Source organism: Myxozyma melibiosi (assembly GCF_037950935.1).
Source record: "Myxozyma melibiosi strain Phaff 52-87 chromosome Unknown BZA70scaffold_3, whole genome shotgun sequence".
In the NCBI taxonomy this organism is placed as follows: domain Eukaryota; kingdom Fungi; phylum Ascomycota; class Lipomycetes; order Lipomycetales; family Lipomycetaceae; genus Myxozyma; species Myxozyma melibiosi.
In genome coordinates this window covers 932,133-958,313 of record NW_027042917.1, presented here as the reverse complement: position 1 = coordinate 958,313, position 26,181 = coordinate 932,133, and the positions used below count along the sequence as shown (strand labels likewise).

Below are 26,181 nucleotides of genomic sequence, written 5' to 3'. Positions count from 1 at the left end.
TCAGCTGAACACCTCGCGCACGGCCTCTTCTTCTCTTCCTACCGCCTAAAACCATCCTCCGGGACAAGTTTATTGCTCTTTTCTGGTTTGCCTTCGACATCCACCGCCGATCATGTGGTTTCTGCCACTTTCCTACGCCATCAGCGTCTCCAATGTCAAGTCTAGATTTGATCGCATCGCCGCAAGTCTGCGGTCAAAGACGATCCCCGACCTCTCTAGCTCGGCCATTAGCCACTCCAAGATGAAAGTTGCATCTGCCCTTGATCGGCTTTTCTTTTTCTTATACACCGGAATCACCTACCGGATCTTGCTCATCTTCATCATCCCTTATACTGCTGTCACTACTTGTGCTGTCAGATATCCGTTCTATGTTACTGCCCCTCTACATCCCTCCATCTGATCATCTCTCATATACTAACAGCTCCTCTGAAGGGCATTGGCTACTTTCTATGGCATCCAGTGCTTTGGCCGTCTTTTGTCTATGTCGTCCTCCCTCTCATCATCATCATGCTCATCATCTACTCTGGATGGTTTGCAATGGCCTACCCGCCCATGGTAGTCATCATGATCATCCTCAACGGCCCAGCTGGCGTCTTTACCTCATTCTTCATGGTTTTCAACCAAGCATACTCAATCTACAGCATCATTGCCAAAACATTCATCATCAAAGGCGCCCACAAAAAAGTCTTTGACACCGTACGGACTTCACCCTATACCAATCACGCACCCTCACACTCACTTACCCTCACCACTCACTCACTGACCTTCACTCTATAGGTCCTCCGACTCCGCGGCCTCGAAGACTTTGTCGCAGACTCCCCCGCTAACGCTACAGAGCCCGAAATGTCCTCCGTCGTGCTCGAGCGCGCGAGCCGCAGCGCGGTGCACAAGCTGCGCGCGCAATGGCGCCTGTTTATCCTCCGGCTTACTTCCCCGTTTCTTCTATTGAAAAACCTGCTTTTGATACCGATCCAATTTATCCCGTTTGTAGGACCATTTATTGCTGCGCTTTTGAAAAGTCTGGAGTTTGCAAAGGCGGCGCAGATGCGTTATTTCCAACTCAAAGCTTTCACGCCGCGGGAAACTCGTCTATTCATTAGAAGACGATATGGCGGCTACATCACGTCAGTTTGTTTATTTTTTACTCATAACCACCCTTTTCTTGAATCAGCTGACTTTTGTTTTATCTAGATTCGGTGCTGTGGCTGGCATTCTGGAAACGCTACCCATCGTCGGCATGTTTTTTAGTTTCACAAACGTGACCGGAGCCGCGCTCTGGGCTGCCAAAATGGAGCGGCGAGAGCAGTTTGCTGAAAGTACAAATATATAAACACCAGTCCGTGTCTGCTGCTACATTCTCTAATAGCCTCTGTCTCTTTGCTGTTACACGTTCATTGCTGAAAATGTTATTTACTTTATATTCTGCTCTTTGCTATGAAAATACTATTCTATATATATATATACAGTCTTGTGACGAAGTAGCTTCGTTGAGATGCCCCTAATCTCGCACGAGTCGTCGGTAATAGTCAACCAAACCCAGAAATGCTTGGAGGTTCTCAACAGTAACAGCCATAACGAGTAGTTATCACCGCCCTATGTTGATCGTCAGAGTGTACTGGTATCTGCCAGCCGCCGCTGTCAAGATCCGTTTTCGAGAAGATTCTTGCTCCTCCGATTCAATATAATAACTCGGCTAGACGCGGAGACGGGTAGCTATGGTTCATGTATGTGCCAGCATTGCGTAGATTAGGGAAGTGGAGATCACGAATGATTATATGTTCCTGAATTTCAGAAGTTGACACTGATTCATGATTTTGAGAAATTGTATGGTAATCAAGAATTCTATTGTAAATAATTACACACTCCTGTATTCTTCACATCCTCACACTCCATAACCCAGCGACCTTGGACTCGAAGGTCCGCGCGCTGCATGCGACGCCAAGTCCTGAGAGGGCAGCTGATCCCTCTACTTGGACTTGGACTTTTTGAGATTCTTTAACTAAAAAGTGAGGTATGTTAGCATCTATTTCTTCAATTCTTTGCAATTTCGAAGGCTTTCTTGACCCATTTTTCAGGAAATTTGGATTTATCCTTAATCCAGCATTTAGATTCGGCGTGTTTCTCATAGTTCGGGCGATGATGATCGATACAGTACTGGCACGGCGGCTTGTTCATCTTCGAATCCCTGTCGTCCTCACCTGAACTCTCGCCGGTCTTTGATTCTTTGGGCTTCTTTGACGGAGACGACTCGGTCTCCGTCGATTCTTCGCCGACTTCTTCGAGGTCGCACGGCTCATTGAAGTGAGTTAACGCTCCGGTGCCGAAGTAGGTTTCTTCCGACAATTCCGCACAAACGGCTTTCATTGCTTCGAAATCCCACTGATTCGCCGTTACCTCGAGTCGACGGTACAGTCTCACATTGGTGCAGTGGTTACGCGCAAGCTGACAGAGCCAGACTTCGAGTCCTTCGAGTCCTTGCGGAATCTCATCGGCCAAGTTTTCCAAACGAGTGAGCCACGCGTATGGGGGTTCGCCCTTCGCCTGAAAGGCATTTAAAACCCGACCGAGCAGACTGTGTAGCTCGTCCTCTTCCTCAAATCCCCGAGGAAGATAACGTTTAATGTCCGAAATGTTGGTGGTGGGATGCGTAATTGGTTTATTTGTTTACGTTGGGTTCTCGGGAAGTTGTCTACTGGCTTTTCCGGCTTCCTTATACTGAGCAGAGGTTAAACCTTAATTAATCATCTAAATGACGTCATCTTCTGATAAGCCTACTATAACAGAACCGTCTGCCACCGCTCTAGAATCTCAAGCTCGCTACGCGAACAATAGCTAGTCACCAGCGCTTTAAACTGCTCGCGTCCGTCGGTCGCGCAGATATCGCGTAGACACTTGATCAGCAGCTCGTTAGTGCTCTCGTCGCCGCCTTTGTCGTTGAACAACCCTCCGCCGGTCCTGGTTGTATTGTCGTCGTCGTCGGGATCAGAGGCAGAGGCGTCGTCGCCGAAACTTTCGGATCTAGCGAGTTTTTTCAGTTCTAGACATCTAGAGTTAGCTCTATAGAAAATCAGATAAATGACTGGCGTAGACAAACCGTTCATAGTAAGCCCGATATCAGCAGGATTAAACACATCCTCCCACTCATCTCCATCGCCCTCATCCACCGCGCTCTCATTCGACTCCGCCGCTGCCATGATCCCCGCGCGACTCGGGATCCCCGAATCGCTCGGAATCGCACCGAGTTCTCTGACCAGCAACTTTACGATCTTGGCGTGCGCCGGGATCATCGAGTACTGCACCGGTGTGTTTTTGGCCCGCGAGCGCGTGAGGATGACGCCCTTTTTGGACGCCTCGTCGACGAGGATGTCGCCTTTCACGACTATTTCTTCCACCCGTAGGTCGTGGAGCTGGTAGAGTTTCGTGAGCGCGAGTACGTTCAGTTGGATTTCCTTGTATCCGCGGAAGACGTCAAAGTTATCCAACCACGCCCGCACGACCGTCTCGAGACCCGAGCTATTCGAAAACTCAAGATCGGCAAGGAATCCAATGACTCCCTCGGCATCAATCGTCACCATATGCGCAAACACCAACACCAGGTTCTGGATAAACAGCGGATTCGACGCTGCCTCGAGCCGCTGCGCGGTAGCCGACAACAACTGACCCAGCAAATCGCTTCCGAGCTCGCGGCCGTATTTATCCACGACCGCGCTGACGACCTCGCCGATGCACATCGCGCTCGATTCGTCGATCAGCGACGGGTTGAGAAGGCGCGCGACAATGCTCAGGACGACCTCGATCCCGTTCGGGGTCGGGTTCGCGATCGTGCTTTGGAGAACGCCGTGGGTGTCCTTCCAGTCGCGCAGTTGGTCTGGGTCGTGCTCGATTATGTGGGCTAGGAGCTCGGAGCCATACTATCGATATATATTATTAGCAGTAAGCTCAGCGGTGTAGTCGCCGAAAAGTAAAAGAAGACGGGTACCTGTAGAAGCTGATTGTCGTCCGAAGTCATGAGGATAATTGCTGTTTTGGGGAAGATGTAGTCTACTAGACCCGCGGGCAGAGGCGATGGCGCATGTTGAACCAAAATGGCCAATAAACTCATAATCAACTAGATATCCAATTAGAAGTGCACACACAAAATTTCCAAAAGGGAGGGCATAAAACACATACAGTCGAGTTTGCAATCTCATCATTACCGGTCGCATTCCCGAGCCCCTGCACAAGAGGCGGAATCGCCGTCTCCGAGAACTTTTGATAATGCGCCGGCTCGGTGAGTTCAGCGAGCAACTCAAAGGCCTCAAAAGTATCGCTCGTGAGCTGGATATTCGCCGCGTCCTTGGCCGCCGACAGAAACAGCAGCTGCACGATCTGCGTCTCAGGCAAGATCGCCAGGTCCGGACTGATCTTGATTGCGATCTCGAGCGCGTCGACGAGCAGCGACGGCGTGTCGTCTGCTGAGTCGGCGATCAGGGAGTTCACGCCTTGCACGATTGCGGTTTGCGTGGGCTTGTGTCGCGAGCGGGGGATGGTGGATGAGAAGCGTTGGATGGAGAGGAGACAGCATGCACGCACGATGAAACTGCTGTCTTGAGACGCGCTCTGCAATGCGGCATCGTACAGCTTCTCTGCGATCTCAGCGGAGGCAGGTGATGTCGCAGCCAGACTTTTCAGATTACGACTGAACGTCCCGGCAAAGATGAACGAGCGCGCGCGAAGGAAAACGTCGTCGGATGAGATCCCGCTGTAGATGATCTGCACCATCTGCTCGATCGCCGGTGTCGCAAACAGTTGTTTGCCAAACGACCGGTCTTGCACGAGCGTGACCTCCAGCAGAAACAGACACGCCTTTAGTAATCTTTGCTGCTGTCTCTTCTCCCCGTCTGCGGACGAAGCTAATGCAATGAGTTTGCTGGCTAAGGCATCGATTATGGGGTTCACCGCAAAATCGCTAAACTCAGACACCAAATCCGAGGCCGCCGTGCGGCAGGTATATTTCGTCGACAGCGATAGCTCCTCGGTAACAAACGAATTCGGATCGTCTTTATAATCTTCTTCCGTATCAGCCGAGATCTGGCTCATCAGCGTAGCAAGGTCCATCAGCCTTTCGACCATCGCAGGCGAGCTCTTGACGCTTTGTCTGATTTCCTTGCGTTCTTGCGCGCAGCTGCGGATGGATTCTATTTCTTCTAGCGGGATCAGTCGGATGAATCTGGCGACACCTTCGGGGTCTTCTAGGTCCAGATCGTCGGACTCGGAGTTGATGAACACAGAGGTGTAGAGTGCCACCGAGGTCGGGAGATCGTCCCATACTGCTGGAAAAAGTCTTGAAGTAACCGCTGCCTGAGATTGAGATGGGAAGGTAGATTCCAGTCGTTGAATTGCCTGCACAACAGCTGTTAAATCATCACGAAAGCTTATAATAACTGGATCTCGAGTTTGAACACACCTTAACAGTGTTATACTTCAACGCAAGAACGCCATAACCTCCCGCCAGACTACTCGCGAGATCCCCCTCTGCCGCTGACGCCACCTGAATCGTCATATTCCGCGCGAAAACTTCAGACCACTTATCGATCGAGTTTGCGACGAAACTCTCCATCTCCTGCGTCGCATTGTCGACCTGGTTGAAGAAGTCCAGTGCCGCGCTCACGGCGTCGATTACCTCTGCTTTTGTAGCGATTTCGATCTGATTGCAAAGTGAAAAATTGTTAGATGAGGGAATGAGAGGAGGCGGTTTAGGACTTACCGTGTCGGATATAGATAGACTGTATAGTGCTTCGAATACTGGACCGGCGATTGTTGCAAACTGCTCGAATGTGAAGCCATCGTCCAATAGTTCTGTATACCAGCATCCGCGTCAGCCATAATCACTCACACCAGCACAACGCGACAGCTCACCTTTAAGAATCACCAAAGCACCTCGAATACACTCATTCTCACTACTCCTCATCAACCCCATCAGATCATCAAACAGCTCAGGCCAATCGTCCGGAAAATCCGCGCTGCTAATCTTCGACACCAGATTCGCCGCCAATGCCTGCAGCCTCCGCTCGGACGACCGCATGATCTGGAACAGCTCGGCCCGGACTTGCGCCTTGACTTCCTGCGTCAGCGGCTCGCCCGTGAATTCCTCGAATTGCAGAGACCATTTGCGCGCGATCGTGTGCTTGAGCACTAGGAGTGCGGATTGGCGCAGCGGCACGGCATAGGCGGGAGAAGAGCCAATTCCAATCAGCGCACGCGTGAGATCGGGCGCGTGGGAGGTTTGCAGCTCGTTGATCTGTTGCTCGGCAGAGGTTCTGATCGATTGCTCGGAGGACTGGGTTGCATTAAGCAGATCCGCTACCAGATCCATCTTTGTCTTGTACCTTCTTGAAACCTGTCGTGAATACCAATGCTCAATTCCGCTTTGCAGATTGTACTAGCAGTATTACTTCACCCTACACCTTAGAAGCGCAAAGTAGTTCAGTTTCTCTAAGACGCGCTTTGATCGGGAAGGACGCGTTGGGTCATGGAAATCTTTGAAAACCACGTGATGCACCACAGTTTATGTGGTCACATGACAGCGCGCGTCCACATCATTGATGGCAACGCGTGGAGGTCAGTTCGGTCACCGCATCTCTGTTTTCGATGGTGCTGGTGCTAAGCTGAAAGTGTGCGTATGTCGTCTTTTAGATGAACGACGCTGAGCATCTTCGGGCATCTTCCTCCTCGTCAACGCGGGCGACAACGCCAGTCCTGCCGCGATGGACGTACTCCGAGCTGCTGTCGATCTACGCCGAGTTCCTGGTCGTCAGTGTACACACTATACTCTTCGAGCGGAGGATATACCCCGCCGAGTCCTTCTTTTTGGCTAGGAAGTATAATTATCCGGTGCGGCAGTCACGACATCCTGAAGTTTGCGAATGGGTGCGCAATGCAGTCAGCGCGTGCGTTGAGCAGATGAGGACCGTAAGTTTTTTCAATCGAGGCTTTATTGTTTTTGCCGACTTCTTACCTCGTTTACGAATCAAGGGAGAGGTTTCGAGAATCTCGGTGGTGTTGATTTCAGTCTCAAATGTTCCGCTTGAGAGAGTGGTCTTTGACGTCTCTGGATTTCCCAAGATCCCTCTTAGAGATCAAGATCGAGAGTATGTATATTCCCTCTTTTTTTCCCGCTTCAGTTGCCTAAAGGAGATTGTGTCTAATTTATTTCCACTGCTAGTTTGAAAAACATCGAGCTAAAAAGACCAGACATGGACGAGCAATTCCGAGTCTGCATAATGAAACTATCAACAATGTCCCCCATGCTCGGCACCCTCCCTACAGACTGCACCTTCACAATCACCATCGAGCTCAACGACGACGCCGAAGCGCCTACGGGACCTACTTCGAAATGGGTCCCCGCCGAAAGTCAGCCGCAGGAGCGAGATCCGCTGCCAGAGGTTACCGCGGCGTCCGACGACGGGAATATTGCAGTAAATGGGAACGTTAAGACGCCGCCGAGAAATGGGATGTTGCCGAAGTTTAACCCGTTGAGGCATATATATATGGGCCCATTAAGCTTTGATGTTTGGGTAGAAGAGTCAAAAGCGAAGGAGAAGTTGCCAGCCCGCTGATGCAGCGGCCGAGTTAAATACTGGAGACATTATATGGAGGTGTTCTACTTTCTATTGCTGATCATATCTTCCTTCCGTCTATCGATTACAGAAAACCAACGACAAACGGCACGCACAATGAAACCCAAGCCAACCTATCATTTCAATCCAAACAATGCTTTACAGTTCTCATATACCAGGTAGCTGATGCTGACCGCCGGAGCAACTTTCAGCAAGTTTGGCACTAGACCCCGGAACAAAGCGTGGTAACCCTCATTTCGAATCGTTTTTTGAAGGACCTAGAGCGATTTAGTCAGTCGATGTTGATGAAGTCATATGAAATACAAAAAATAACTTACGTCTCTCATTCCTGTATATGTTTGAGGGTGCGCAGCTGTTCCCTGCGCCTGCAGTCGTGTCCGTAGCAGATTGATAGGGTACACGACAGAAGCACCCACACTTCCACTAAGCGCACCCATCGTAAGAACCGCCAGATTACTTATCTTCACATTCTCCTCATCAATTCCTTCCTTCTTCGCCGTAGTTTTTATATAGGCCCTCTTCATAGCTTCGAATGTGCCGAGGTCGAGCGCCGCGTATGGGAAAATGCCACCGATTCCGAGAATGATGCCTCTATAGTATCCCAGCAAGCCGCCGGATCGCCACATATCTTTGGCTGTCTTTACCATCAGTTTGTTGCCTCGCAAGTCACTCGATTCCGCTTCGCATTGCACACGGCTGTAATTTCAGTCAGCATACACCATGAATGGGAAAATCGAAGGGATACTAACAACTTAAGAGTGTCTAGAGGGTAGACTGCAAACTGCGAAACCGCGCCACCAATACCGCCAGCTATGAATGAAGATATTCCAGACATATTATTAACTGTCGTACCTTCAAGCTCGGCAAACAATCTTTTTGACGCTTCAAATGATCCAAACTTTATCGCCGATTCTGGGAAAACCTTCACAATATTCAGCCTGATCAATCAAAATACCATTAGCAAGCCGTTCTTGAGGCTCTATTGCACGCTAGAAGACTCACCCGTTTCCGACAAAAAAGTTTGGAATGCCACCGTGTCGCCATAGAGTGCGAACAGCTTCTGCCAGAGCATTTTTCGGAACCGCTTTCGATGCTATCTCGGCTGCGACGCCCTGAGCTGCTACTTTTGTAGCTAGGGGAGCTTGGCCCGTTTGAGCTATAAGATACACTTTCAATCTAGATACAGCAAGTGTGAGCGCACTGAAGACACGTTGGAAATTAGGTTGCTTGTTTGTACCTGTCAAAAGGTGCCGTCGCCGTTCGCGAGATGGCGCCCGCTACACCGCCTGCAAGGAAATATCCTATGCCACTCAGCGTTTCGTCGCTCAGAAATACGTCGCCATCTGAAGTAATCGGATAACTATCGATAAAATACCGGTAGGCCGCGCGGATACTGATATTGTCGACCGGGATGAACAGGAGAAAGTCGCGCCATTCATTGTACGTAATTGCGTTGTCATTATTTTGATCCATTGACTTGAAGAACTGATCTAACCGGTCGGCGGAGACTGAAAGGCCTGAGCTTTGAAGAGCGGCGGCTACATCTGCTCTGTCTAGACGGCCGTTGTGATCTTTGTCGACGCTTTGGAAGAGGGCCCATAGATGATCTTCTGTTCTTTCCACAAACTGCAAGAACTCGGGATACTGTCACGTATGTCAACACATAAACTCTTTCAGGAAAATAAGTTGCACTGAAGCTGAACGCGCCAGCGCGAGAAATAACGTAGAATGCTCACCTGTATAGTACCGTCCCCGCTCTGGTCGACGAGCGTTATGACTTCGTTTGTGATTCCAATCGCATTCTGCAGAGCTGCAAGAAAACCACAATCAACAAAAAATAAAAAAGCATCAGCCAGCAAGAGCGAAACTTACGATGATTCAATTGACGAAAGCCTTCACTTAGCGATTCTTTATCGAGATAACCCTTGTTTTGTGTATCGAGCTGCTGGAAGAGCTCGTGGATATGCTGTTCCCGTGCAGCTCTTGATTCTGGGTCGTTAAACCGAGAATGTACGGCCATATCTCTGACGAAGTGACTTCACTTTGAGATTATATTTGTGTATGTCGGAAGTCAGTTGAACACATATCTAAGAGGTGCCTGTCACGATCGACGCGGTCTATGTACTCATACGTCGCGCGCACAGGGTCCAAGATAAACAGAGAAAGGCTAGAATCAAACTGATTACCAGACAAACTGACTACCTGTCTCGCAGATGTACTAGTAGCGAAGCAAGGATGAGGAAGAGCACGAGACCAAGACTGCTGACGGCAGGTTGATTGTCATGAGGAAGTGGATATCGAGGGGGATATCGAGAGGCAGGGTAACATTGTTTACTTGGCCAGCAGCCGCACGCAGAAATCCCAATTATGGGCCGGAACAGCGCCTGAGCCGAGTCCGGTGCATTGTGTTTTTGGGTCAGCTGAAGGGTTGGAAGAGAGATATGGAGAGGGATGTGGGTGCAGGGAAGCGGGGTGGCTGTTGTTGTGGCTACTGTGTAGGGCGTGGAAAGGGCAGGCGATGGAGTTGCGCTCACACTCACTTTCTACGCGAAGATCAGAAGCCGAGGTTGAGGAGCGTAAACAGCGACGAGCAGCCTCACCTTCTGATCTGTCTCTGCTGTCTCTGCTGTCTGATTATCAACTCTTATCAAGTCATCGAGTTGTGGCCGACATCATTTGGGAGCTGCCATAGCCGCCGCCGTGAAGACGCCCAGTCAGCGTCAATGTTCCTTCTGGTAGGGTACGGTGGAACATCACACTGGTCTGTCAGCGCCGCGAAAGTCTGTGAACAGTTTAACAAATGCAGATGACGCGTACTTCCGTTGAAGATCATCGGCATCGGAAAGCATGTGCTTTTGAAGCAGGGACGGGCGAGAGCGGAGAGGATGAGCAGAAAGCGATAAACTTTAGCTCCTGTGCAGATTGTAAACGTAAACAGATTAGATGAGCAGTCTGTTTACATATTCGTTGTTCGTGTATATTTATAGCCTGAATATGCCTGTTGTGTTCAACAGATATCTACAGTAAACTATGAGCTGCCGCATTCTATAATCGTGAAAACTTACGCAATTGGCAAGATCAGATCAGGAACCACTTCGTCTCAGTCTAGAACAGTTCTCAGATGCAGGCTACGTCACTGGGCTTTGGTCAGCAAATGTGCAGCAATCGGCAAAGCAATATAAATTGGAAAAAGTAGGCGGAACTGGTTAATAACTACGGAGCTGCTCATCACAGGGCGGCTTTTTTCCATGATTAGAGGCATCGTCTTTGGCTTTCCGGAATGCTCAGCCCTTTTTGAGATGTGTTGATCACTCAAAACAGCAACAACTCATAGAAATACCCGCTATCTTATCAATAAAACATTCTTAAATCGTGCCAGCGTCTATTTGCTATCGCTCAGCCCGGAATCAGAGCTGCAATCAGAACGCGTCGAGGCCGTGCGGCGGTAGTACATTGACGCCTAGCCAGATTTGGCAACCCGCAAATAAACATTGCCAACGCAAAATGAGCCTCGCCCGCAGCTCCTCCGCTCTTCGTCTTCACCAGCAAAAGATTAGGTTTAAGCAGTCAAATCTCGGTTGTCCATCACTCTGGTAGTGGCGCTCCGTCAACAAAACAACCTCTATCGACGATATATTGCTCGTCTTTCCCTGTTGCCGGTGGTTGTTGTTTTATGTTTAGTCGTCCGGGTGTTGTAGTGTTTCTCAATCTTCAACAGCAATGCCAGTCACTCGCGCAGCGGCGTCTAGGGCCGCAGCAACTCCAGAGCTGATGCCTGAGATGAACAAATGCACTGCTGTCGAGCCTTCAAAGAAGTCAAGTACGTTCTCTTACTCTTCGCTTTCGTTGCTTCAAGTTTACTAACTGCACACCCGACAGCTCGTTCAAGACGGTCCCGAAAGCGGGGCGGCAGGTCTTCTTTGGTCGAAACACCCGCGAAATCTGATGAAGGTGGCAAACGCACAAACAGCAGCATGGAAAACCACGACACCTCTCTCTCTACACCCGTCAAGTCAAGCCCTATCATTACCCCTCAGCTAGCTAGAGCGGACGGCTACGAGAGCAGCGACTCGTTCGAAAAAGCAATCGTATGGAGCGAAAAGAAAGAGAGGCAACAGCGCCAGCTCCAGCAGGCTGAGATCACCACGACTGCTCGGGTTCTTAACCCGCAGCGCTCAAACAGGAGTCTAAAGGAAGCCACGGCTCGCAAGAGCTCTAAAGTCACATATCCACCCGTGTTGGCAGCGATTATGGCGCAGGGTCTATCAGATTATAGCGCCTCGGGTAATGGCGCCGAAGACAAGGTATGAGCAAGATACATTGGGCGTGTTAAGACTATTATTTGAGACTAACAGGTGGCTACTCAGGAAAATCACTCTGCAACCTCAATTGCGGTAGAGAGTAAAGCGACAACGAAGATTGATCAGAAAAATGCATATACAAAGTCTAGTGCACATCTTGCACATAGACAGGTTGACAAGGTCAGGCAAAGCAATCAAACCACCGCACCTGCAACCCCACGGTCGACGAAACCATCTACAGCATCTGAGGCAACTTCACATAATCGGAGTGGTATCAAGTCTGTGCCTAAAAAGAAACCTACTCAAGCTGTTCCGTTCTCCTTCGCAACAGACAGGAGAGCGCAGGCAAAGGCAGAACGGAAAGACAGCTCGCCTGCGAAAGAATCTACAAGACCGGAGTCACCGGCAAAATCGGTTGCTACACACGGAACGACTGGTACAGCTGGAGGCCCTCCGCTTGTGAAGAAGCGCAGCGCGTTATTCGAACGGCAGCAAGTTGTCAAGAAGTCGATCAGCAATCTAAGCATGAGAAGTCAGTACTCTGCAAAGCTCGATAAGAACGAGCAGCCGGCGCAGCAGCCACAGGAAGCGTCCAAGCGGGGCAGCTTTGTTTCGACTGTGTTCAGGCAGCAGAATAAGCCTGCGCAGACAAAGCCTGAGCCACAGCAGGAGTTGAATACGAAGGGATCGCGTCGATCGCTTCTTTCATCGCTGTCGTTCCACAACCGATCAAAAGCTAATTTACTGAAGAAGAACGCGTCAACGCTTGATCTGGCTTCAGATAGTAGACTGCAGAGATCAAATCAGACAGTCAAAGGCCAGCAGCAGCAGACGCCAGCAAGACGACCCGCAAGTGTGTATGGGTTACCAGTGATGAGCGCGGAGCGATCAACTGGAAGATCAACCCCGAACAGAACTACTAGGAGGCTGTCTGTTGTTCCGTCTAGTTCTCCAGCCGGTTCAGAACACTCGAGTCGCGGATCTCGTTCGAGGCCAGCTTCCACGGTCGCCACCGTTCATGCGCCCGCATCTCTCACTTCTCGATCTGGTACGGCGGAGTCCACAGAGACCGCAGACGTCAAAGCGGCTTCAGTGGTCAGCAATGATACCCCAGAAGCATCCGCAAGCAGCTCAACTCATCAAGCAGAGATGACAAACATCGTCGCATATCTTCAGAACGCGAGCATCTCAGGCCAGCTGTCAGAGTCGCCATTGGCAGAGCTCGAGAAGCTCAGACAGGTTGCTTCAGAACAGGGGCGCCGGACGGTCGAGATGTGGGCTGCAAGACAGGCGCGTCCTGAGCGGACGTCGACTATCGAGCCTGTTCGTGCTTAGTTAGCACAGCGTGGCAATGGAGTGTTTATAGGTGTGTGTTTTGGGTGGAGAATGGCAGATTGGGTCATCATAATAGTCATAATAATTAATCATTGCAATAATAAGATAAGAGTGCATTTCATCGAGCAGTGAAGTGATTACTTATCATATTCAGCTATCTTACTAATGCAATATTAGAGGGTTCGGGTATATGAATGCGGGCCGCCTCTGTGAAAATTTGCATTCAGATTCCATACGTCTACCCCGCCACAGCAGCATCTTTGCCCTCCTCTCCCGCGCCAGCACGCCGATATATGGCCACGAGGCTGTGCCATCCATCTCCGTCTTCTCACTAGCTTTCGAAAGATACCCGGAAATATGTCTGTTGACGCGGCGTATGCGCTGGAAACGTTCCAGCAAGATTGTGAGTGTGCACCCTTTGCTTGGTGTGTTTAGGGCATGTGATTCGCGGGTTGACGGTGGGAACCGGGCGCGCTGCACCGCTGGAGACACACCTTTTTTGTCGCCATGGTCACGGATTGCTAATAGAGATGATGCGGTCTAGTGGTGAACGTGCCGGAGGAAGTCGCGCACTACCTCGAGGAGATGAAGTTCAAAGACGTGAAGCTCAACACGCTACGGCGACGGATACAGCACTACGATAACTCGATCCAGAAGCATATTCGTCAGCATGGATCACTGAGCGAAAACCCTAAGGAGGCGATCAACAACCCGAAGATCGTGACCGACTACGAGCAGGCCATCAAACTGCAGGAAGAAAAGTGCGAGCTGGCGCATAAGCTCAATGGTCTTGTATGCATCTCCTTCTTTGTCTTGCCGGCCGTCGTTGGATGGTGATGAGGGTCGTGATATAGCGATCTTGTAGGGCGGATGACTAATATATCTTGTCTTGCAGGTTACCCGACATCTAAAGCGTCTTGATAGCGAAATCAAGAAGCTGCAGAACGACGGCGCACTAGCTCCGAGCACGGAGCCGATCGTGCTGCCAAACATCCAGAGCCTGCAGCAGCAGCAAGCGGTCTCGAGCTCGTCGGCGGCGCATCATGCGCAGGCGCAGGCGCACGCCCACGCTCAAGCACAGCATATGGCAGCGCAACAGGCTGCTGCGAACCAGGCTGCTGCTGCGCACGCTGCGGCCACGCACGCAGGCTTTTTGAACGCGCAGAAGAGGGCGTCGCCGCATGCGATTCAGCAGATGGCGGCGGCGCGGAGCGCGGCGATGGGAGATGCGGTGGGGGTGAATGGCGCGGTTGGACCGGATGGTGTGCGTGGGGTCTATGGGCCTGGGAAAGGAAGCATGATGGGAGATAATGGGATGATGAGGCCGACTAAACGGCATAAGATTGCATCCGTCCGAAGCACGCCCGGTCCTGGAAGTCCAATGCCGATGGGTGCAGGACACGTCGGCGGGATGCCAGGCCGTGCTGTCGATAGTACGGATTATTCGACGATAGTAGTCGCAAGCGGCGACAAGCAGTCTGTTGCCGACATCATCGCGAACCAGATCCGTAATTCCGGGATGCTGCCGCGCGGTATGCCGAACGGGGTGAGCAACGGTGGTGACAAGGACATGAAGAACAAGAATGGCATGCGGCAGCAGATGAAGAACAAGCACTCACAAGAGCCCGAGGAAGAAGACGACGAGGAAAACAACGACAGCGCGCTGTACTGTTTCTGCCAGCAGGTGTCGTACGGCGACATGGTCGCGTGCGATAACGAGGACTGCCGGTATGAGTGGTTCCATTACGGGTGCGTGGGGCTCAAGAGTCCGCCGAGCGGGGTGTGGTATTGTTCGCAGGAGTGTCAGGAGAAGACACAGAATAATAAGAGGAATCGCAAGTGAGAGAGATTCTCTCTTTGAATTTTATAACTGGGAAGGCGTCATTGTGTTTATTTGGTACCTTTTTTTTTCTTTTTCTTTTTTTCTTTTTCTTTTTTTGTTTTTTGTGGGGTCATGATTTGCATCTACTTGTCTACGTGTATATATCGAATAGTAGATCCAGATCGACGTCTCATAATATCGTTATCAAGATTCGTAGTTGAATAGATTAAGAAATCTGAGCGTGCGGCTCAAAGCGGAGAAGTAAGCTCGAGGAGGCGGGTCGTGATAGCGGGATGGATATTGAAAGAAGGAAGAAGGAAGATGTGCTGGCTGAGAGAATGGTTTGATATCTGTGCGTGATGATATTATGAAATGAGATGCGATGGAAGCAGAGAAGATAAGATAAAAAACAGTAATACCCGGATACATCTACGCCCTACGTCTACTACAGATACTACAGATCTGATAAATCGCAACGATGCAGAGGTACGTCTTGTCTCTCTCTGCTTTCGCATTGCGCATTCTCGCTGACAATTCCACAGAACGGCCGGGGTTGACTGGAGCCTCCTCCCAGCCGAGCTCTTTGGCGAGATTCTGTCGTACCTCGTGTTCCCTCCCGTTCTCGAGCTACGTCTTGTGAGTAAAGCGTGGGAGAAAGCGGTGGTTGGGTACGTGGTTATGACGCACCAGGCGTTTAAGCGGAGTATGCTTTTGGATGTTTCTGGATTGTGGATGGCGGGTACCGCAAAGCCGTTTAAGTCGCGGACGGTTCTGGAGGTTATGGAAAAGTATTGTCGGTTTATAGAGCGGTTGGCAGATAGCGCATGCGCGGGGCTTTACAAGGTTCCGAGCGAAGAAGCGCTGAGGCTGTCGAATATCGTGACGCTGCATTTACAGATTGTGCAATTTGCAGAGCTGGTGATTGATTCCCTCCGCGAACTCGTCTCGCGGCAGAAAACCCAGGTGTGTTTTGCGAGGCTGACGGAGCTGCATGTGCTCTACGGCACCGGGAGTATCAGACACATGCGCAACACGCTTTTGAGCGACGGCAACAGCGGCGTGTTTATCCTCAAGAAATACGCGGGGCTGATTAATCGCGCGTTTCCCGCTGTCGTCAGGCTCGAGTTTGGGTGCGAGGACGTCGAGCGGCTAGATCGGTTTGTGGACGAGTTTGATCACCCCGTGCGCGGGTTGCCGTTCACCACGCTTGATTTTGTCGCGAACTTGGCGGGACGGGCAAAGATTGAGTATGTGGCGATTCGGGGGATCAGGTTCTTGGGACGCAGGCCGCTGCCTACGTTGCCGCTTAGTTCGAGCATCAGGCGGTTTGAGATGGAGTATTGCTGGATCATCAAGCCGCTGAGGATCGTGGTTAATAAGTTTGTCGGGATGGATGACGACGAGGAGGGGTTGATGGCCGTCCAGCTTATGCTCGCGGAGGCGGAGAAGGGAGAGCAGCGCGGGCGGGGATTCAGCATAGTACCACAGAAAAGCAACCCAAAGCTAGTGCGGAAGATCGTGCTAAGTAGAGCACGCGAGGACGGTGACGAGGAGGACGGTGATAGCATGAAGGCAGACTATAATCTGTCGTATACGATAGCCGACGAAGAAGGCGAGTCCAAGGTCGGGTTTTTTTCCTGAGCGGCGGGCGGTGTGGTATCGGAGTCGCACTCTTGGCGGGTGCTGAGTGAACGCGAGCTCTTTGTCTTCCAAGTTTATTTATATATAAGATTGTAGTTGTATTTCCTGCATTTATCCTGCATCAATCATCCTCCTTGTTTGTACAGATACTAGTTACAGATACCATCATCATAATGAAGACACTGAAAGGCTATCAGGAAGAGACAAAAGAGTTTCCGAGTCCTGCATAGACGCACCCTAACCCGATGCAGGTACCCGGGGGCAATCAGGTAAAAAGCGACCCTGCCGCATCCCACGTGGGTGCGGTTCATCCCTTGCGTCCCTGGGAGGCCACTTAGGGTATAGAGCAGGCTGGTGCTTAATAGATAGGGACAATGATCTATGGTGAGAGAAGAAGGTGAATAATGAGGTTGTTGGCTGCCACAAGTGGAGGGAGACTTATCAACTTGCGGCAGGGCTTTTATTTGTATTTTCTTGTTTTTTAAATCGAATTAGGGATCCAGCCCCTGAACTGAACTCCGAGGCTTCGAACTTTGTCATTGCGATCAATGAACAGAGGTCTGGTGTTTCTTAAAACATGCAATTGTTGTCAAAGTATTGTAGTATATTGTTTAGGATATCGGCTCAACGACATTTGGTATCGGCTCGGGTCTGTGGAAATCGGCGGTGTAGATTCAAATCACCCTTCTCTTTTCGGTTTGTCTGCTGTCTGTTCTAGCCACCCCCTTCCTTCATACTTGTGATACAATCACAATTCCCTTCCTGTTAATCCCCCTTCCTCCCGACATCAGCTGCTTTCGTCTGTTTGTTGCCGTGTGATGACATGACTTGGGCCAGGTTGAAACACTAATATAGATTGCTGAACTAACTATACTACAATCCTTCACTCACAGTCACAGTACTTCTGTAATCATTAATCACAAATAATCATAAAAGACATTCCTATCATAAAACGCCATCATTGTAAAACAAATACAACAATCATCCCTTTTTCTCTTAATCTCTCATTCTAATCTCTCCGTTAATAACCCTGATGCGCTCTCTGAATCTGCTGGTTCTGCTGCATCTGCGCCTGGTGATGATGACGTTGCGCCTCTGTGCAGTACGGGCAATACCATGATCCCGAAAACTGTACATTCGGATCAAGACCCACGCACGACATATGAAGCCAGCACTGGCACGAATCACTGTAGCTCTCGTTAGACTTCACTCGACTTCCATCACAGATGTAAACAAAACTTACCACTGAATCATCGGCTCGCCGTACCAGTCCTTTGCATGGCATATGCACCTCGCAACGCCCTCGCTCGACGCCGCTAAAGCTGGGGCGGTAGGTGCTGGCTCCTCGACAGCAGCAAGCTGGGGAGCTGGCGCGGTAGTGGTCTTTCTGGGTCTGCCTCGCTTGCGCTTCGGGGTGGTCTCTCTAGCCTGCGCTGCCTGAGTTTCGGCCTGCTGATGCTGATGCTGATACGCCATCTCCTGCATCATCCATCCCTCCTGCTGCTGCTGCTGCTGCTGTGAGTACTCATGCTGTTCAAAAGTAGCGGCTCTGGCAGGCATCGAAGTCGCAGCCATCATAGGATAACTCAACGGCGCGGACTCCTGCATCACGCTACCCTGCTCGCCGCGCATTTGCTGCATCTCATGAACATCGTTCGTGCTCGCACTCCGCTTCATCTTCCGGCTCTTCTTCTTCTCCGACCGCGCCGTGTCCCGGGAAGCAACCCGCTCTCTGTAGACCTGTAGCAAAGCCTGCTGTCGTCTGATTGCCTTCGCCATCGCGACACGCGCGTCCGAGCGCGAGATGTGCTCGAGCTTGGGATCAAAGATCTCTGTCTCAGCTTCGGAAACACCGGATTGCTCATCGTCGTCGGACGAGAAACTGGTGTAGTCGGACGACGAGATGGTTGCGATCGAAAGCGACGAGGAAGGGTTGCGTGAGCGTGAAAGCGTCGTTGTGGGAGGGCAGTCCTGAGAGATCGCAGACAAGGGCGGCGCGGTCTGGCTTAGAGCAGCATCAGAGCGACACTCAATAACCGCCTGACCGTCGTCGGAGATGGAGAAGCAGAGCGTTGTCGCCGACGCAGGCGGGGTTCTCAGATCATCGGCAGGAGGAGCGACAGCAGCGTCGCTCGAGACCGAGAGCGAGCTGATTGTGCGCGAGCGCTTGTGGCGCTTATGATCCTTGGTCTTCTCTGAGGAGGATTTTGTAGATGATTTCAACCAGCTGGAGGAGAGCGAGCCAAAGTCGCTGAGAGAGCGCTTGCCGAGGTAGGGCGGGTACTGGATAGGCGATCTGAAGAACTTTGTGTAGGAGTCGTACTCTGCCGGGTGGGATTTGTCGTCTGACGACGACGAGGAGGGAGTCAGATGAGTAAGCTGGGATTGGCCGCCGGAGTAGATGAGGTGGGGATCGACGGCCTCGCTGGAGTCAGGGCCGGAGACGAAGATGCCGAGGGCGTTGCTGGCGGCGTCGTGGGCGACAGGGGAAGAGGACTGCTGGCGCTGGCGCTGGCGGCGGATGGACTGGGGAGTGAGGAAGGGGTGGGAAGGCACGGTCTTGCCGGCGACGGACGGGTGGTGGGCGTCGGAGTGGGAGAGATAGGACTCGCGCAGAGGGGAGGAGGCGGGAGGGGTGAGATCATGGCGGGGAGGGGGAGGGGTCTGGGGAGGGATCGCGAGCGATTTGGGCTTTGCGCGGGATTTGCGGGGGGTCTTTGTCTTCTTTGGTTTGTCGGGGAGAGAGGGGAGGGAGGGGAGGGAGTGGAGGGAGTCGGGGAAGGAGTAGGTAAAGGAGGAGGCAGGGGAGGGGTGGGAGGGGTGGAGGAAGGGAGGGGTGTAGGGGTCCATGGGTTGAACAGAGGAGATGAGGATGAGGAGGAAGATGAGGAGTAGGAATATGAAGAAGAGGAAGAAGAGGAAGAGGAGGAGGACACTGAGGAAGAAGAAGAAGAGGAGGAAGACAAAGATAAATGAGAAGGAGTGGTTGCACAATTCGAAAAAATCAGGTAATTCCGAATTTAATTCACTTAAGGCTCACGGCAATCAAGGGGGTGCTCGAAACCTAATCTTCTCCTCGCTTTCCGGCTGCTGCTCTTCCTTCTGGACTGTTGCTATCAGCTCTGTTAGTTGTGGATTTGATGATAGAGTAGTTATATAGAGTAATATTCTGATCTTAATATCTTAATTGTGTATTTATAAAAGCATTCAACAGAAACCAGCGACCTCAGCAACACCCCCGACTCACTGCTCACACTGCCCACACACAACCAGGCTCTCGACTGAAAGCAACTGGACAAAACCAGAGCATCGGCCGCTGCTCTGAACTTAGCCGCGCCTGGCTCCGAATCTCTTCCATCAACGGCGCCCATCTGTCAATCTCGTGGTAGCCGTACCTGGCCTGCTTTCTCCTGCTGGGTGTTTGGAGTCGTGAGGGTCGATATAACTGTATTATTAGACATTTGAATAGTAAATAATAGAATAAAGAACAAATATAACAGTGTACAGGCAACAAAAAACAAAGAAAGAACAATCGTGACTGTGCGGTCCAGTCAGCTCACAGGCGTCCGAGCTTTGCTTTTGCTTCCAGTCCACCTGCAGCCAGCCCGCCGCCAGCCAGCCAGCCTTTCTCTCTGTCCCCCACCCAGCGCCTGGGTAAACCCGACTTTGTTTACCTCCTGTGTGAAATACCCTGTGTTGTTCTTGTTGTCTGCCTGCTGTTTCTGTCTCTGTCTCTGCATCGCATTGCCGTCCGCACGATATCAAAGAATCCACTCCGCTGGCGTGCCGGGCTGCTTTCACTCCCAATGCCGGACAATGATCCACACCCGCGAGCACAGACTTCATCCTGCGATCCAATGTCTGCCTCTGCCTCTGCCTCGGTGTACTTCACCTCCCCTCTTTCCGCCTCATTGGCCGACGCTTCCTCCGTCGTCGTTACCGCAACCTGCTCGTCCGAGCACTGGACAGACTCGTTACCTGTCCTCTGTCCGGCTGACAGCCACAGCAGCCAGTTTATGTGGATCCCTACGCTCTGCTGCTGTTCCCGCCACTCTCGTTCTCCCCCCTCCTCCTCCTCCTCCTCTCAACATTTACCCTCCGAACTCCACCTCTCCAAAGAACTGGCTGCACTATGGCGCCCTCCCTCTCACACATCCCACTTTCTCACCCCTACTTCCCGACACATCATCCGCTTCAACAACCGCACCTCCTCGGCCTTCCACTACGCGCCTGTATTCCACGGCCCGCTCACAGATATCGAGTACCCAGCCTTGCTGTTCACCGCGTTCGTCGTCGACCTCGAGCGCGAAGTCAGTCTGAGTGCGGATGAGGTGCTGCGGTTGCCGAGGGGGGAGGTGCCGAGGATGGTGTGGAGGAGGTGTAGGATGCGGGCGTCGGATTCGATTCAGGTCGGTTTTTGCTTTTGTGTTTGTTGTAGAGGTGCTAATTTTTTTTGAAGAAGAGGATACCATTTGATTATTCTGAACCCGTCTCTGCATCCGACAATGACAACAACGACGACGACGACCCTCTATCCTGCAACTTCTCCGTTCAGACAGAACACGATAAAGACACCGACACAGACAAAACCTCACCTATTCCCCATCCCCCTGCCTCTCTTCCTCTTCCTGATTTCAATTTCATATACCCCGTGCTGAACTGCGATACCCTTCCTCCATCCCTCATGCGGTCTATTCAAACCCAGCAAGAGCAGCAGCAGCAGCAGAAGCAGCAGAAGCACGGACATCTTACTCTTGCCTTCAGAGAGATGCTGGAGAGATTCAAGAGTGCCCTGGTATTTCTCCTCTTTACTGATAAAATTTGTATATAAAGCTAACAAGGCAGCTCATCTGCGTCTGCGTCCGCCGTCGCGCTAAACACAGACTGTCCTTCCCGCTGGTATCCGATCTCCCGCAAAGACTCTCTGCTTTCCAAAACGCAGTTGATGAACTCGCCAGCGATAACGACCTGTTTGCAGATACCACTAACCTAATCGTCTCCACTCCCAACGCGACTGCTCGCGCTCGTCTGTAGCTACTGTCTTATACTGTATTGTTACATGAAATAAAGTCGTTACTATTCATCCCTAACTAATCAAAAACTCAATAACTCAATTCTCCAGACTGATTCGCACTGTTTTAACCTCCGTGTACGCCTTCATCGCCTCCTTGCCGTTCTCCCGTCCGATTCCAGACTGTCCGAATCCGCCGAACGGCAGCGCCCAGTGCATGCCGTGGTAGGTGTTGACCCAGACCGAGCCCGCGCGGATGCGGTTCGCGGCCTCGATCGCTGTGTTTAGATTTGTCGTGTGCACCGCCGCTGCGAGACCGTACACCGTGTCGTTTGCTTTCTCGATGATGTCCTCCATGTCTGTGAATTTCGAAATTGCGCACACGGGTCCAAAGATCTCCTCGCGCATGATCTTCATGTCGGTCGAGACGTCGGAGAAGATGGTCGGCTTGATGAAGTAGCCCTTCGAGCCGTGTCGCTCGCCGCCGGTGACGACGGTGGCGCCTTCCTCCTTGCCGCTCTCGACGTACGACATCACGCGGTGGAACTGCGCCTCCGAGACCTGCGCGCCCTGGAAGGTCTGCTCGTCAAACGGGTTTCCGATGATGTTTTGCTCGGCGCGCTTCTTGAATGCGGCGACGACCTTGTCGTAGACACCTTCCTGCACGTACACGCGCGAGCCCGCGGCGCAGACCTGGCCGCAGTTGAAGAAGATGCCAAAGTTGATCCACTCGACGGCCTTGTCGATGTTTGCGTCGTCAAAGATGATGTTGGGAGACTTTCCGCCGAGCTCGAGGGTGACGGCCTTGATGTTGCTGTCGGCGGCGGCGTGCATGATTGCGCGGCCGACGAGGGTGGAGCCGGTGAAGGCGACCTTCATGATGTCGTTGTGGCTTGCGATGGCGGCGCCGGCGATCTTGCCGATGCCAGAGACGATGTTGATGACGCCGGGCGGGAAGCCAGCTTCCTTGACGAGCGTGCCGATGTAGAGCGCGTTGAGAGGGGTCTGCTCGGCGGACTTGAGCAGGACGGTGTTGCCGGCCGCGATGGCGGGCGCGATCTTGTTTGCGAGCATGACGCTGGGGAAGTTCCAGGGCACGATCTGGCCGACGACGCCGATGGGCTCCATCTTTGTGTAGTTGAACGAGGTGGAGTCGACGTCGACGACCTTGCCGTGGATCTTGTCAGCCCAGCCGGCGTAGTAGCGGAAGGCGCCGACGACGGCGAAGATGTCGCCGCGCGCGAGCGAGAGGGCCTTGCCGCAGTCGTAGGTCTCGATGGCGGCCATCACCTCGGCGTGCTTTTCGATCAGGTCCGCGAGTTTGTGGAGCAGACGGGCGCGCTCGGCGGGGGTTGTCCGGGCCCAGGGACCTTTGTAGAAGGCGCGCTTGGCGGCGGCGACGGCGACGTCGATGTCGGCCTCTTTGGCTTCGTAGACGGCTGTGATTTTTTCTTCGTCGCTGATGTAGTAGAGAGATGAGTATGAAGTAGGGTGGTTTATAGAAGAGCTACAGATACATACGAAGGACTGAAGACATCGAACTTGGAGCCGTCGATGGAGGGGACGAACTGGTTGTCGATGAAGAGGCCGGTGGGCTGATCGTAGACGATGCCGTTGGGGATTTTGATCTTATCGAATACGGCGGCGGACATTGTGATGAGGATGAAAGAGAGGAGGGAGTAGAGAAGAGAGAAGGGTGGTGAGGAAGAGTGGATGTGGGGTGAATATATAGAAGCAGAGCTGATTAATACGCAAGTCTCGGGCCGGCGCAAACCCACCCCACTTTCTGAGTGTTTTAGTTCTTCGTACTTCAACTACTCTCAACTTCACACAAACCTGACAAATCCTCCAACAGTCCGCAAAGTAAAAGCCCGAAACCAGGCAGATCCGCAGCGGAGGCGGGGCTGCGATGATCCCCGCGGGCCGAGCTTTGCGTCTGAACTTAAAGTTAACGGACCGAGCCTGCTTCCCCTCTTTCTGGTTATGTAATCGCTTATCTCATTCACTTTCGCCCGCACTGCATTAAGCTGCCATTGTCCTCTTCTTCTCTTCTTCTCTTCTGCTCTTCTCTACCTCAACCACTTCTCCACCACAAACTTCACGCCCTCCGCAAGCAACGGGTTGTCAAGGCTGTAGTTCGAGTCAAACCCGTGCTCAACGTCCGGGTGCGTGAAGCACACCTCCAGCCCCGCATCCTTCTCCTTCGCCAGCTTCAGCAGATCGTCCGTCCCCTGGAACGGCACCGACGAGTCCGTCTCGCCGTGGATCACAAACAGCGGCGGGAACGTCTCGCCCTTCTTCACCCGGTCGTCCAGAAACAGTCGCTCGTCCTGCGGCCCAATCAAATCCAAAAACTTGCCGTGCTGCACAATCGAAAACATCAGCCCGACCCGCTTCTCCGAGATGTCGTCCACCACAACCGTGTCCTCCGTCTTCGCCGCCAGGTACTCGTCAATCAGACTCTCCGGGTGCAGCGGCGCGCCCGCCATCTTCTTCGGAAAGTCCTGCGTGTACCACGGGTCGCGCATGTCCGTCATCGGGTAGATCGAGATCGCGGCCCGCAGCTTGTCCTTATGGTCGAGCGCAAACTGCAGACTCAGGTACCCGCCCGCGCTCTCGCCCACCACCACAACCCGGTCGTAGTCCGCCGTCACCTTTGGCGCAACCTTCGCCAGCACCCCGGGAAGCTCGGTCGTGAACCACGTGTAAAAGTCGTCGATGTCGGACAGAATCTCGACGCCGGTGGCTTCCGGCATCAACCGGTAGTCGGGCTGGATAAAGATCGCGCCGTTCGTAGAGGCCAGCTGCGAGACCCATAGTCCGAACCAGTCTTCTTGTTTGCGCGATCCAGTGATCTAAAGACTGTCAGCAGGTTCCTCTAATTGCAACGGACTGTAAGTAAATAGCCTACCAAGAAACCTCCGTGCAGACGGATGAGGATCGGACGAGGACCCTCGGGCACGTCCTTCGGAATCAAGACATCAGTGTAGATCGGCGTCTTCTTCACCGTCTTGTAAGCGTACGAGGTAATATCGAAAGCGTCGAGTTTTCCCATTGCGAATCGTTGTTCTTCTTCAATGAAGCCTTGGTGAAGTAGCAGAGAGAATAGAAATCGAGAGAACGGGAGTATGCGACCACTTCCAGTTTTGTATATAACTTGCGGGATCGGGTCCGTGCTGACTTCGTCCTTTCGCAATCGATAACCCCCGATAAGCCGTGATTCGTCTGTTCTGTCGTTCAATTGATTCAGCTAATAAACACGATTGATAATACTCTCTGTATAATGCAATTGAGTCCCCAGACGAGCTCTCCTTTCTTTAAAAACTGCTGCTGTTCAAGGCCTCTGCTGATGCTGATAGCGATAACCCTAAGCCCTCGTAGATGTTCAGATATCAGATATCGTAGGCCCAGTATCTCAAATCTCAAACAATCGACCTATCCACACCCACACCCATCAATGAGTGAATCCGACGACTTCATCGATTTTGTCCGTCCGATCCCGCCTCCGCGCGTCATCCGCATCGACGCCGAGCCCAAACCGGTCCAGCTCGACCTCTCGCGCACGGCTCTGCTCGTCGTCGACATGCAAAACGACTTCCTCCACCCCGAAGGCTGGTTCCCCGCCCGCGGCAGCTCAGCCGACCCGATCCTGCACACAATCCCGGTTGTCGAGAAACTGACCGCGCTCTGCCGCAAGAACGCCGTCAAAGTCGTGTGGGTAAACTGGGGCGTGCGCGCCGACGTCGCGAACCTCCCCGAAGGCGTCGTGCAGCGCGGTACCGCCTACGGCGCAAAGTCGCCGGGATACGCGGAGCCGTCGACGACAGGAAAAGGCAACATCCTCGTGCGCGACCATTTCGGCTCAAACACCGTCGACGAGCTGACCGTCGCGCCCGAGGATCTGACCGTGCACAAGCACCGCATGAGCGGGTTCTGGGACAACGAGCTGGACTCTGTGCTGCGCAAGCTCGGTGTGACGACCGTGTTGCTTGCGGGCGTGAATACAGACCGCTGCGTGTTTTCGACGTTGCAGGACGCGAGCTTTATTGGGTATGACTGTATCATGGTCGACGACGCCTGCGGGACGCCGTCGCCGGATTACGTGGTCAAGGCGGTTAAGTTCTTGACGAATCTGCTGTATGGAGTGTGCACTACGTACGATAACCTCGAAAAGGCCATGGATAAGTGAGGATTGTAGATGTTGATTGAAGAATATGAAAAGAGAGGGAATCAGGTGCAAAAGCATGTCGTTTTGAGTGCGGCGGGAACCGTTCAGGGGAGCAGCAGCAGCAGAGAAACCGCCAGAAAACCCATCTCCATGATATATTCAGTATAATATCATGATATATGACAGTAGATTATAAATATCATTGCAATTGCTGTAAATACTCTTCAATACAGCTGTAAGTGGGTGGCAGATATCCGCGACCCTCCCTCAGCCAAATACTCCGC

The 26,181-nt window shown here is 52.2% G+C and overlaps 13 protein-coding genes across 13 annotated transcripts; 7 read left to right on the top strand and 6 right to left on the bottom strand.

Annotated features, from left to right (window-relative positions):
* The first annotated feature begins 51 nt into the window (after window positions 1-51).
* Window positions 52-1,437, top strand: BZA70DRAFT_276507 (uncharacterized protein). Its single transcript, XM_064912313.1, has 4 exons — window positions 52-370; window positions 433-696; window positions 778-1,124; window positions 1,192-1,437. Exons 1-4 carry the CDS (start codon window positions 113-115, stop codon window positions 1,328-1,330), a joined length of 1,008 nt encoding a protein of 335 aa, XP_064769436.1. The 5' UTR covers window positions 52-112; the 3' UTR covers window positions 1,331-1,437.
* A 594-nt stretch (window positions 1,438-2,031) lies between these two features.
* On the bottom strand, window positions 2,032-2,364 carry BZA70DRAFT_266715 (uncharacterized protein; the record flags this gene model as incomplete). The annotated part of the gene is made up of 1 exon (XM_064911047.1): window positions 2,032-2,364. The coding sequence occupies one exon, from the start codon at window positions 2,362-2,364 to the stop codon at window positions 2,032-2,034; it is 333 nt and encodes a 110-aa protein (XP_064769435.1).
* A 205-nt stretch (window positions 2,365-2,569) lies between these two features.
* On the bottom strand, window positions 2,570-6,534 carry BZA70DRAFT_134572 (armadillo-type protein). The gene is made up of 5 exons (XM_064909585.1): window positions 5,899-6,534; window positions 5,447-5,838; window positions 4,171-5,382; window positions 3,980-4,108; window positions 2,570-3,911 (listed from the first exon to the last, which is right to left on the bottom strand). The coding sequence occupies exons 1-5, from the start codon at window positions 6,353-6,355 to the stop codon at window positions 2,775-2,777; spliced, it is 3,327 nt and encodes a 1,108-aa protein (XP_064769434.1). The 5' UTR covers window positions 6,356-6,534; the 3' UTR covers window positions 2,570-2,774.
* Window positions 6,535-6,594: 60 nt separating this feature from the next.
* Window positions 6,595-7,957, top strand: BZA70DRAFT_276501 (DNA-binding protein). Its single transcript, XM_064912312.1, has 3 exons — window positions 6,595-6,951; window positions 7,015-7,130; window positions 7,205-7,957. The coding sequence occupies exons 1-3, from the start codon at window positions 6,676-6,678 to the stop codon at window positions 7,596-7,598; spliced, it is 786 nt and encodes a 261-aa protein (XP_064769433.1). The 5' UTR covers window positions 6,595-6,675; the 3' UTR covers window positions 7,599-7,957.
* BZA70DRAFT_134515 (mitochondrial carrier domain-containing protein) lies at window positions 7,667-9,770 on the bottom strand. The gene is made up of 7 exons (XM_064909584.1): window positions 9,492-9,770; window positions 9,356-9,429; window positions 8,857-9,263; window positions 8,622-8,795; window positions 8,369-8,557; window positions 7,937-8,315; window positions 7,667-7,876 (listed from the first exon to the last, which is right to left on the bottom strand). Exons 1-7 carry the CDS (start codon window positions 9,637-9,639, stop codon window positions 7,736-7,738), a joined length of 1,512 nt encoding a protein of 503 aa, XP_064769432.1. The 5' UTR covers window positions 9,640-9,770; the 3' UTR covers window positions 7,667-7,735.
* A 1,312-nt stretch (window positions 9,771-11,082) lies between these two features.
* BZA70DRAFT_276496 (uncharacterized protein) lies at window positions 11,083-13,489 on the top strand. Its single transcript, XM_064912311.1, has 3 exons — window positions 11,083-11,439; window positions 11,499-11,923; window positions 11,987-13,489. Exons 1-3 carry the CDS (start codon window positions 11,340-11,342, stop codon window positions 13,253-13,255), a joined length of 1,794 nt encoding a protein of 597 aa, XP_064769431.1. The 5' UTR covers window positions 11,083-11,339; the 3' UTR covers window positions 13,256-13,489.
* On the top strand, window positions 13,490-15,155 carry BZA70DRAFT_276494 (inhibitor of growth proteins N-terminal histone-binding-domain-containing protein). The gene is made up of 3 exons (XM_064912310.1): window positions 13,490-13,658; window positions 13,800-14,047; window positions 14,151-15,155. The coding sequence occupies exons 1-3, from the start codon at window positions 13,613-13,615 to the stop codon at window positions 15,096-15,098; spliced, it is 1,242 nt and encodes a 413-aa protein (XP_064769430.1). The 5' UTR covers window positions 13,490-13,612; the 3' UTR covers window positions 15,099-15,155.
* A 203-nt stretch (window positions 15,156-15,358) lies between these two features.
* Window positions 15,359-16,909, top strand: BZA70DRAFT_276492 (uncharacterized protein). Its single transcript, XM_064912309.1, has 2 exons — window positions 15,359-15,563; window positions 15,620-16,909. Exons 1-2 carry the CDS (start codon window positions 15,556-15,558, stop codon window positions 16,716-16,718), a joined length of 1,107 nt encoding a protein of 368 aa, XP_064769429.1. The 5' UTR covers window positions 15,359-15,555; the 3' UTR covers window positions 16,719-16,909.
* A 642-nt stretch (window positions 16,910-17,551) lies between these two features.
* Window positions 17,552-19,686, bottom strand: BZA70DRAFT_294675 (uncharacterized protein). The gene is made up of 2 exons (XM_064914457.1): window positions 17,962-19,686; window positions 17,552-17,905 (listed from the first exon to the last, which is right to left on the bottom strand). Exons 1-2 carry the CDS (start codon window positions 19,566-19,568, stop codon window positions 17,740-17,742), a joined length of 1,773 nt encoding a protein of 590 aa, XP_064769428.1. The 5' UTR covers window positions 19,569-19,686; the 3' UTR covers window positions 17,552-17,739.
* A 533-nt stretch (window positions 19,687-20,219) lies between these two features.
* Window positions 20,220-21,514, top strand: BZA70DRAFT_276488 (uncharacterized protein). The gene has a single exon (XM_064912308.1). It carries the CDS (start codon window positions 20,525-20,527, stop codon window positions 21,173-21,175), a length of 651 nt encoding a protein of 216 aa, XP_064769427.1. The 5' UTR covers window positions 20,220-20,524; the 3' UTR covers window positions 21,176-21,514.
* Window positions 21,515-21,646: 132 nt separating this feature from the next.
* On the bottom strand, window positions 21,647-23,589 carry BZA70DRAFT_134381 (putative aldehyde dehydrogenase). The gene is made up of 2 exons (XM_064909583.1): window positions 23,251-23,589; window positions 21,647-23,188 (listed from the first exon to the last, which is right to left on the bottom strand). Exons 1-2 carry the CDS (start codon window positions 23,379-23,381, stop codon window positions 21,829-21,831), a joined length of 1,491 nt encoding a protein of 496 aa, XP_064769426.1. The 5' UTR covers window positions 23,382-23,589; the 3' UTR covers window positions 21,647-21,828.
* Window positions 23,590-24,898, bottom strand: BZA70DRAFT_134380 (Alpha/Beta hydrolase protein). The gene is made up of 2 exons (XM_064909582.1): window positions 24,641-24,898; window positions 23,590-24,584 (listed from the first exon to the last, which is right to left on the bottom strand). Exons 1-2 carry the CDS (start codon window positions 24,782-24,784, stop codon window positions 23,799-23,801), a joined length of 930 nt encoding a protein of 309 aa, XP_064769425.1. The 5' UTR covers window positions 24,785-24,898; the 3' UTR covers window positions 23,590-23,798.
* Window positions 24,899-25,139: 241 nt separating this feature from the next.
* BZA70DRAFT_310085 (isochorismatase hydrolase) lies at window positions 25,140-26,143 on the top strand. Its single transcript, XM_064914906.1, has one exon. It carries the CDS (start codon window positions 25,187-25,189, stop codon window positions 25,916-25,918), a length of 732 nt encoding a protein of 243 aa, XP_064769424.1. The 5' UTR covers window positions 25,140-25,186; the 3' UTR covers window positions 25,919-26,143.
* Window positions 26,144-26,181: the final 38 nt, after the last annotated feature.

What these genes read in the sequence shown, in the direction of transcription:
- BZA70DRAFT_134515 (XM_064909584.1), bottom strand. Translation starts at nt 9,639, where the DNA reads ATGGCCGTACATTCTCGGTTTAACGACCCAGAATCAAGAGCTGCACGG. An exon ending in GCGGGGACGGTACTATACAG is followed by an intron (nt 9,264 to 9,355) that starts GTGAGCATTCTA and finishes CATACGTGACAG; the next exon opens with TATCCCGAGTTCTTGCAGTT. An exon ending in GCGACGGCACCTTTTGACAG is followed by an intron (nt 8,796 to 8,856) that starts GTACAAACAAGC and finishes TGCTGTATCTAG; the next exon opens with ATTGAAAGTGTATCTTATAG.
- BZA70DRAFT_276488 (XM_064912308.1), top strand. Translation starts at nt 20,525, where the DNA reads ATGCCGGACAATGATCCACACCCGCGAGCACAGACTTCATCCTGCGAT.
- BZA70DRAFT_134572 (XM_064909585.1), bottom strand. Translation starts at nt 6,355, where the DNA reads ATGGATCTGGTAGCGGATCTGCTTAATGCAACCCAGTCCTCCGAGCAA. An exon ending in ATGAGATTGCAAACTCGACT is followed by an intron (nt 4,109 to 4,170) that starts GTATGTGTTTTA and finishes TTGGATATCTAG; the next exon opens with TTGATTATGAGTTTATTGGC. An exon ending in ACGACAATCAGCTTCTACAG is followed by an intron (nt 3,912 to 3,979) that starts GTACCCGTCTTC and finishes ATATATCGATAG; the next exon opens with TATGGCTCCGAGCTCCTAGC.
- BZA70DRAFT_310085 (XM_064914906.1), top strand. Translation starts at nt 25,187, where the DNA reads ATGAGTGAATCCGACGACTTCATCGATTTTGTCCGTCCGATCCCGCCT.
- BZA70DRAFT_134381 (XM_064909583.1), bottom strand. Translation starts at nt 23,381, where the DNA reads ATGTCCGCCGCCGTATTCGATAAGATCAAAATCCCCAACGGCATCGTC. An exon ending in TTCGATGTCTTCAGTCCTTC is followed by an intron (nt 23,189 to 23,250) that starts GTATGTATCTGT and finishes CTACTACATCAG; the next exon opens with CGACGAAGAAAAAATCACAG.
- BZA70DRAFT_276501 (XM_064912312.1), top strand. Translation starts at nt 6,676, where the DNA reads ATGAACGACGCTGAGCATCTTCGGGCATCTTCCTCCTCGTCAACGCGG. An exon ending in GCGTTGAGCAGATGAGGACC is followed by an intron (nt 6,952 to 7,014) that starts GTAAGTTTTTTC and finishes TTACGAATCAAG; the next exon opens with GGAGAGGTTTCGAGAATCTC. An exon ending in CTTAGAGATCAAGATCGAGA is followed by an intron (nt 7,131 to 7,204) that starts GTATGTATATTC and finishes TTCCACTGCTAG; the next exon opens with TTTGAAAAACATCGAGCTAA.
- BZA70DRAFT_134380 (XM_064909582.1), bottom strand. Translation starts at nt 24,784, where the DNA reads ATGGGAAAACTCGACGCTTTCGATATTACCTCGTACGCTTACAAGACG. An exon ending in GTCTGCACGGAGGTTTCTTG is followed by an intron (nt 24,585 to 24,640) that starts GTAGGCTATTTA and finishes GACAGTCTTTAG; the next exon opens with ATCACTGGATCGCGCAAACA.
- BZA70DRAFT_294675 (XM_064914457.1), bottom strand. Translation starts at nt 19,568, where the DNA reads ATGGACCCCTACACCCCTCCCTTCCTCCACCCCTCCCACCCCTCCCCT. An exon ending in GGCGAGCCGATGATTCAGTG is followed by an intron (nt 17,906 to 17,961) that starts GTAAGTTTTGTT and finishes CGAGAGCTACAG; the next exon opens with TGATTCGTGCCAGTGCTGGC.
- BZA70DRAFT_276496 (XM_064912311.1), top strand. Translation starts at nt 11,340, where the DNA reads ATGCCAGTCACTCGCGCAGCGGCGTCTAGGGCCGCAGCAACTCCAGAG. An exon ending in CGAGCCTTCAAAGAAGTCAA is followed by an intron (nt 11,440 to 11,498) that starts GTACGTTCTCTT and finishes CACACCCGACAG; the next exon opens with CTCGTTCAAGACGGTCCCGA. An exon ending in GTAATGGCGCCGAAGACAAG is followed by an intron (nt 11,924 to 11,986) that starts GTATGAGCAAGA and finishes GTGGCTACTCAG; the next exon opens with GAAAATCACTCTGCAACCTC.
- BZA70DRAFT_276494 (XM_064912310.1), top strand. Translation starts at nt 13,613, where the DNA reads ATGTCTGTTGACGCGGCGTATGCGCTGGAAACGTTCCAGCAAGATT. An exon ending in GGAAACGTTCCAGCAAGATT is followed by an intron (nt 13,659 to 13,799) that starts GTGAGTGTGCAC and finishes GATGCGGTCTAG; the next exon opens with TGGTGAACGTGCCGGAGGAA. An exon ending in CGCATAAGCTCAATGGTCTT is followed by an intron (nt 14,048 to 14,150) that starts GTATGCATCTCC and finishes CTTGTCTTGCAG; the next exon opens with GTTACCCGACATCTAAAGCG.
- BZA70DRAFT_276507 (XM_064912313.1), top strand. Translation starts at nt 113, where the DNA reads ATGTGGTTTCTGCCACTTTCCTACGCCATCAGCGTCTCCAATGTCAAG. An exon ending in CTGTCAGATATCCGTTCTAT is followed by an intron (nt 371 to 432) that starts GTTACTGCCCCT and finishes GCTCCTCTGAAG; the next exon opens with GGCATTGGCTACTTTCTATG. An exon ending in CGATATGGCGGCTACATCAC is followed by an intron (nt 1,125 to 1,191) that starts GTCAGTTTGTTT and finishes TGTTTTATCTAG; the next exon opens with ATTCGGTGCTGTGGCTGGCA.